At 42.2% G+C, this 8488-nt stretch overlaps 1 protein-coding gene across 1 annotated transcript; it reads right to left on the bottom strand.

The window, feature by feature from the left end:
- Positions 1-714: 714 nt before the first annotated feature.
- LOC137561966 (olfactory receptor 10A7-like) lies at positions 715-1662 on the bottom strand. Its single transcript, XM_068273310.1, has one exon. It carries the CDS (start codon positions 1660-1662, stop codon positions 715-717), a length of 948 nt encoding a protein of 315 aa, XP_068129411.1.
- Positions 1663-8488: the final 6826 nt, after the last annotated feature.

Consider the following 8488-nt stretch of genomic DNA (forward strand, 5'->3'; position numbering starts at 1 on the left):
AAAGGCTCCCCCTGGCAGTCTTATAAAGTAGCTGGTAGAGAGTTATACAAGCCTAAAATAAAAATAAAAAAATCTCATATAGTGTCTGAATCTATCTTAGCATATATAAAAAATAGCGACCCTCAGGGTCCTTCTTGCATGGGATAGCCTTCCATCTAATGTTTTTCCTGACTAAGATCGAGACTCTGGAATAAGAGGTATGGGGTGAATGACCTAATCATCGTGCCCATGATTTCTGGAGATGAGTAGACTTATTAGAGATTAAATGTGCCTCCTAGAGACATAGGCCTCAAGTTACTAAGCTTTATCGAACACTTTACCGAACGTTTGATAATTTACCTCATAGGTAAAATATAATTTTGAATTCACTAAGGTGTTACCAATTTATTGAATGTTTTGACGATGAAACATTCGATAAATATATAACACCATAGTGAATTCAAAATTAGATTTTACTCATAAGGTAAATTATCAAACGTTTGGTAAAGTGTTTGATAAAGCTTAGTGAATTGAGGCCATAGTATATGAAGTTTATAAAGGGGAAATCAATGAAAAAAAAATTGTGATCTTTTGAACGGTGTGCCCAGGCATATGTATGTACACATCACCATTGTTTCATTATTTCCTCTGTATTTAATAAACTGTATTGTAAAATATGCAGAAATGCAATCTGACTCAGTGAATCTAATACAAAAGGTTTTTGTGTTTATTTTTTCATACATCTGTTTTGGCCATTTTGACATTATTGAGTAATTTATGGACAGCCCTCTGGATCTCCAGGTTCCTCAAGCTGTAGATGATGGGATTCATCATTGGAGCCACCACAATGTACAACAAAGACTTGTATTTATTTATGTTAACTTCACTGTAATCTGTTGGCACTATATAAACAGTGATCAAGGTCCCATAAGAAGTGCAGACAAGGGCCAGGTGGGAGCTACATGTGGAGAAGGCCTTCTTCCGTCCATTAGCAGAAGACATCTTCAGGATGGTAAGAAAAATGTAAATGTAGGTCATAACGATGAAAGCAAATGGTAAAGATACCATAAATATAGAAGATATCAAATCCAGCATCATAGAAGTGAGTTTGTTTGAGGTAGACAGTTCTATTAATGGTCCGAAGTCGCAAAAAAAATGGTCAATGTAATTAAGACCACAGAAGTTGAGTAGGCACATCAGAGTTAATTCAACAGACAATAAAAATATGCTTAAAAACCACAATCCAATAATTAACTGCAAGGAAATGTGAGGATTTATTAGGGAAGCATAATGCAAAGGTTTACAAATAGCCAAATATCGATCATAGGACATCACAGCAATGAGAAAACATTGTACCCCTGCAAAAATGCCAAAACAGTACAGCTGAGTAATACACCAAAAGAAAGACACTGTTCCTTCCTGTACTAATATAATGTTTAACATCATAGGCACTATCGTAGTGGTCATCAGGATATCTGCTACAGCCAAGTGCTTGAGAAAGATGAACATCGGGATTTTAAGATGATCAACAACACTCACCACAGTGATAATGAGAATGTTGCCACCGAGTATCACAATGTAGGATAAAAGGAACACAATAAAAAACAAAGGTTTGAATCTGTTTAGTCCTCGAAACCCAAGTAAATAAATCTGTAAAACCTTAGTCTGATTAGCCTCACACATTTTGGACCTGGAAGGATACAATTGTCTTTTTCTCTAAAATATGTTTAATTGAAAAACCCTGCAAAACAGCATACATATTTGGAGTTGTTAACAAACCATGTTAGAAATCAAGCCTGACAACTCTAAATTTAAAGAGACTCTGTAATGAAAAAAAAAAACCTTTGGGGTATAGTTACCTCGGGAGGAGGAAGTCACAGGGTCCCAATGAGGCTTCCACCCCCCCTGTAGCTTTGGGGAATCCAGCGCTGGCTCCCCTGAAACATCCCCCAACAAGCTTGACAAGCAGGAGATTTATTTACCTCTCCACGATCCTGTGCAGCCGCAGTAGCTGCTCTTCGTTTCGGGCTAGGCGGAAACAGGCAATCCCAATCGTATCTGCTCTACTGTGCAGGCGCAAAGTAGAGCGTATCAATTGGGTTCAGCTATTTCTGCCTTAATCCAAAGGAAGAGCGGCTAGTGGGCCTGTGCAGGATCGCGGTTGGTAAATATTTACCTCGCCACGATTTGGGGGGTCCCGGCAAGGCAACCGAGGGACAGAGGAGAACAGGGAAAGCCTCATTTGGATCCAGAGGCTTTTCCCTCCCGAAGTAAGTACCCCTCAGGGAGGGGCGTCAATACAGATGTAATACATGCTCTCATAATTTCTCGTCTGGACTACTGCAACATACTACTTTGTGGACTACCGTCTAACAAACTGTCCCCACTCCAGTCGGTACTGAACTCAGCTGCTCGTCTCATTCATCTTTCTTCTCGATCTTCCTCTGCCGACCCTCTTTGTCAAGCTCTTCACTGGCTGCAAATTAACCAGAGGATTTAGTTCAAACTCCTAACCTTAACCTACAAAGCTCTCCACAATCTCTCTCCCCGGTACATATCCTCACTAATCTCCAGATACAAACCCAATCGCAATCTCAGATCGGCACATGATCTTCTGTTGTCCTCCTCTAGAATCAACTCCTCACATTCACGTTTACAAGACTTCGCACGCGCTTCACCCCTCCTCTGGAATCCCCTCCCACAACACATCCGTCACTTGCCAACCTTTGTTACCTTTAAACGCTCTCTAAAAACACACTTGTTCCGACAAGCATATGCGCTACCTTAGGCCACTTCCCTTTGTACTAAGACCAAATTGCACTCCTACTAGGTATCCTAAAACACAAAGCCTCTATATATTTGCTGCATACTACCCCTCCTCCTGTCCCCCCCATTCCCTTTAGATTGTAAGCTCACAAGGGCAGGGCTCTCTCCCCCTTTTGTGTCTTGGTAACCATTATACATTTTATTCATCATGTAAATTTTATCACTGTCATTACCAATTCTATAATTTCTATTTTGTATCATTCTTTGTATTTTGTCACTAATTATGTATCTTGTATATGGGTGTACACCATTGTCTGTATTATTATGTACCCCATGTTTGTTTCTTACTTTGTACAGCGCCACGGAATAGGTTGGCGCTTTATAAATCAACAATAATAATAATAATAATAATAATAATAATACAGATTAATATAGAAGATAAGTTTGTATCTATGCTTAAATGACAGATATATGAAAACTTTTTTATGTGGGGTGCCACAACTACTAACCTTCTCTTCCTCCGATACGGGGGACTATACTTCAGATCAGGTTTCCTTGTGGCTACACTTGGTATCGGTGCGAAGATCCTGATGGCAACACTTGTTTTAGGACAATTGTGATATTGTCCCCAAGGCCATGAGGGCAACAAGAGGAGGTAAGGGAAGGGGTGTGAACATTTGTGGGGTGGGGTGTCGATCAAAGTTTTGATTGGGGGCTTCATGTATAGTAGTTATTTGAGTTGAAGCGTTCTTTGACGATTCTGGGCAGCAGAACAGCTTCTTTTATAGAATTCTGAGTGACCGTAAAGGGGTCTGAAACAAAAACATGTAGAGAGCCAGTAAGTAGGATCCTTCAGAAAATTACCAGTTGGCTGGTTGTGAATGAGTATGAAAATGACGATTATTTCCTTCTCCCTTCCTGACCGAGGCTGCATGGTGGGGTAGTGGTTAGCGCTCTCAACTTGCAGTGCTGGGTCCCTGGTTCAAATCCTAGCCAGGGCACTAGCTGCCCAGAGATTGTATGTCCTCCCTGTGTCTGTGCGGATTTCCTCTGTGCACTCCAGCTTCCTCCAACGTTCCAAAAACATACAGTTAATTGGCTTCCCCTAAATTGGCCCTAGAGTATGATACATATGACAGATAATACATACGTAGACATATGACTATGGGAGGGACTAATTTGTGAGCCTGTGAGTGTCAGTGCTATATAAATACTAATAATAATAATAATTCCATCTTCCTCAAGCTGGAACATTTGGTGCAGGTGCACATAGCAGCTTTTCATCAGTTTGTGTATACAATGTATACCATGTATGGCTATCTGCACAAGGTAAGGATTATGTTTTTAATTGTAGACTAGCTAGGGTTCACTGTTGGATATGTTTCACTGTTGAATATGCTTCACTGTTACATTAGTTTGAGGTTTTAACCCTTTGATTTGACAAATTTTCACTGTTTGAACATGCTTCACTATTTGATATGCTTCACTGCTAGATTAGTGGTTAGTTTCTCTCCCATGGGGGCCTGTCACCGCCATGCGAGAGTCTAGTAGGGATAATTTGTGCACAACTTATGCTGAAGCTAACGCCCCCCTTTGCTGTACCTGTTTTGAATGCAAGGTGTTTAATCTGCCCATTATTCGAGCTCTGCATACTTGTGCAGGTAGTCAATTCAGGCGCAGCGTCTGTTTGGAAGCGCTGCCATTTCCTTCTGCTGTACAAAACTTAAGTATACTTCAGGCTAGCTGCCTCCATGGGTGTCAGCTTGCATTCAAATTTTAGAATTTAGACTAGTGTTAGCACATAATTTGCATATGATTTGTATTCAAGGTGTGTATTTAGCCTCAAGGGGCTGGGCATATCTCTGGAGCTTTCACTTCACTTGCAGCCTGTGAGCGCTGCCCATTGCTTGCTGCAGTTTAATCAGTTTGTAACCGGTGCACACCAGAGCGGTTCTGGAGCGTTTTTAAAAAATGCTTGGGGATAGAGAAACGCTTGGTTAATGTATTTCAATGGGTTGGTGCACACCAGAGCAGGTCGTTTTGTCCACAAACGCAAACTCGAGGGCTGCAGCATTTTTTAGATTTCTGAGGCGTTTCTGCCTCAATGTTAAAGTATAGTCAAGTGGAAAACAGCTCTGAAAAACACTAGATCAGAGCGGTATTCCAGGTGTTTTTGTTACAGTAGCTGTTCAGTAACAGCTTTTCTGTAACAATATATGAAATCTGCTACACAAAAAATGCTCCAAAAAACGTGAGGCGTGTTTAGAAAACCTCTCTGAAATCTGCTTCAAAAACCTCTAGCGTTTGGCAGCTCTGCTAGAGGTTTTTGGTGTGCACTGGGCCTAACTGAAGCAGAGAAGCCTTTTTCAGCAGTGAGATGAAAGTGATGTATAAGATAGTAAAAGGGCAACCTGCTGAAAATGTTTTAATATATATTGTTTGGGATAATTTGTATTACCCTGAAAAGGTTTTGAAAACCTGCTATACTGCCTTGACAAAGGGGTACATGGTTACTGTACTGTTACACTGTGGGACTGAATTAATAGTTACGCTGTACAGACCTTCTCTGAATCATTAGGGCTCTTTCACACTATGTGGGTTGCAGTGGGTTTTGTTGCACTGCACATAGTGGGCATTTTCAAGGTAACATGAAAGTCCAAAGACTTTATCATTCACACTACAACAGTGTGCTGTTGTGCATTGCATTATAACTAAAATGCATGGAAATGCACAGCAACTCCCAAACCTATTCACACCCATTCATTTTTATTCACGCGTTTCCATGCATTTCCACTCACTGATTAGTGTGAATGAGCCCTAACCATTGTCCAACACTAGCAGTGCCACTATTCCGTCCACACATTTTATCACTCAATTATTCAACAGACTATCACACTACATGAAAATTGCCAGCTTTCACACGTGACTGATATGGGTGCATTTATGCACATTTGTTTTAGAATTTACCCCTGTTGTAAGCCAATCCATGCCATGCACTGATGAGGATCAAACAATCCGAAACAGTCTGTATGCATGTTGGATTATTATGGCTCTGTACAAATTAACAAGCTGACACATCATTGCATTCCAGCGGTTCTGGAGGTGTGTTTAGCTTCTAAGGGCCCGTTTCCACTAGTGCGACGCGATTTCGCCGGCATTCCGACGCTTGTAAAAACGCATGCGGGTGCGTTTCCACATGCGTTTTACCCGCGATTTCGCGTGCGATTTCGCATGGCAGGGTGCCATGCGAAATTAACCATGACACTGCCAGGGCAAAATAACATTGGGAAGGGTGCGAAATCGCACGCGAAATCGCGGGTAAAAACGCATGTACCAAACGCATGCGTTTTTACTATTAAATACATTAGCGGCGATTCGCACGGATTCCCGACGCAGGCGAAAACTGTGGGTCCCGCCGTGCAGATTTTGCCTGCCGCCAAATCGCTCCCGCACGCCGCACAGGTGGAAACAGCCCCATCCACTAACATTAACTATGCGAATCCGCATGCAGTGCCCGCATGCGGATTCGCCCTAGTGGAAACGAGCCCTAAGGGTACAATGGTTAATTAGCATATTTTCAGCAGTGATGCTCTGGGAGACATCTCAAGCTCACTCCAACCTGAATTATCGCAAATTCTTTCTGTTTTAGGAAAGCAAACTTTTGTTTTTCTCGTTGACACCTAATGCCTTTTATCTGCATATTGGAAAAAACAAACAAACAAAAAGGATTATACAACTTGCAGCATATTTTTGCACAACAGGCACGCTTTCTCATTAACCCCCCTGGCGTTATGATTATTTCCAGATTAAGGATGTAAAAGCTGTACAATTTTTTCACAAGCTTTTGGATCCTAAAAACAAGGGAAAAAAAAACATACCGCAGAGAGATTTGCAGCAGCTTCTGCATATAACTCAGGCACAGGATTACCACTCTAAGATGCAGATTTCCATCCTAAGCCTGACTCCAGATTACCGCTAAGGAGGTTGGTCTGGTGCACACCGAACGGTTCTTGCAGTGATTCGCAAACCGCTTCCGCCTGTGAAAACGCTTGGCTAATGTATTTCAGTGGGATGGTGCACACCAGCGGTTTGAGGATTTTAACAAACTGCAAACTTGCCTCCTGCTGCACGTTTGCGGTTTGCAGAAGCGTTTCTGCCTCAATGTAAAGTATAGGAAAAACGCAAACCACTCTGAAAAATGCTAGATCAGAGCGGTTTTCCAGGCGTTTTTGTTACAGAAGCTGTTCAGTAACAGCTTCACTGTAACAATATTTGTAATCTGCTACTCACAAACGCTCCAAAAAAGGATTAGATAACCTCTCTAAACATGCCTAGAATCGCTCTGAAATCTGCTCCAAAAACCGCTAGCGTTTTGAGTATCTGCTAGCAGTTTTGGTGTGCACTGGGCCTTAGACAATGATTTGGTACTTTGGCAAAACATATGTGTCATAATACAGAAAAACACACGGACCCATATGCAATTCACTCTTTATACTGAGTTATCTCCTAGGAGATAATTTTCATAATCTCTTTAAAATAACTTTTAAGCATGTAACAAATGAAAAAGTACCTAAAAGTTGATGACAAATTATTTTGAGTAATCTCTTGCTGGTGGTTTAAAAGGCATTTTATAACAAGGTGTGAAAATAACAGTTTAGATAATTTTTCATCTTCTTTTTACAATCATTTGTATGACTTTGGAATTAACCACCCTGGCGTTCTATTAAGATCGCCAGGGCAGCTGCATGAGGGTTTTTTTTAAATAAAAAAAAAAATATTTCATGCAGCCAACTGAAAGTTGGCTGCATGAAAGCCCACTAGATGGCGCTCCGGAGGCGTTCTTCTGATCGCCTCCGGCGCCCAGAATAAACAAGGAAGGCCGCAATGAGCGGCCTTCCTTGTTTTGCTTAGATCGTCGCCATAGCGACGAGCGGAGTGACGTCATGGACGTCAGCCGACGTCCTGACGTCTGCCGCCTCCGATCCAGCCCTTAGCGCTGGCCGGAACTATTTGTTCCGGCTGCGCAGGGCTCAGGCGGCTGGGGGGACCCTCTTTCGCCGCTGCTCGCGGTGGATCGCCGCAGAGCGGCGGCGATCGGGCAGCACACGCGGCTGGCAAAGTGCCGGCTGCGTTTGCTGCTCTTTATTTCATGTAAATCGGCCCAGCAGGGCCTGAGCGGCACCCTCTGGCGGTAATGGACGCGCTGAGCTCGTCCATACCGCTAAGGTGGTTAAAAAAAAGGACCAAAAATTAGGTGAAAAAATACTATCAAAACTATTTTAAGTATTTTCTTGCTTGCTGGTGATTTAAAAAGCATTTTATTGACGAGTTTAAAAATATCACCTAGGAGAAAACTCAGGAGAAAAAGTGAATTGCACATGGATCACAGTGTACAAGAATTTGTGAGTGAAAAATGTTTGTTTTTCATGAAGACAAATGTAAACCCTGACTTAAAGAAGATACTGAGGAAGAAGTGCAATCAGAGCCGGGACAAGGTCCTTCAGCACCCAAGGCTAAGACACCAAAGTGTGCCCCTCCATCCCTCCCACCCCAACCATCACACACTGAGTGGTATTAGACTAAGGGCTTGATTCACAAAGCGGTGCTAACCTACTTAGCACGTCTAAAGTCTTTAGACGCGCTAACCAGGGTGCTAAGTAGGTTAGCATCAGATTTCTCAATCAGATCGCGCGTTAACTTTGCGCGCGCAAAGTTTTACGCGCGCAAAGTTTTACGCGCACTA

Source organism: Hyperolius riggenbachi, chromosome 3 (assembly GCF_040937935.1).
Source record: "Hyperolius riggenbachi isolate aHypRig1 chromosome 3, aHypRig1.pri, whole genome shotgun sequence".
Taxonomy (NCBI): domain Eukaryota; kingdom Metazoa; phylum Chordata; class Amphibia; order Anura; family Hyperoliidae; genus Hyperolius; species Hyperolius riggenbachi.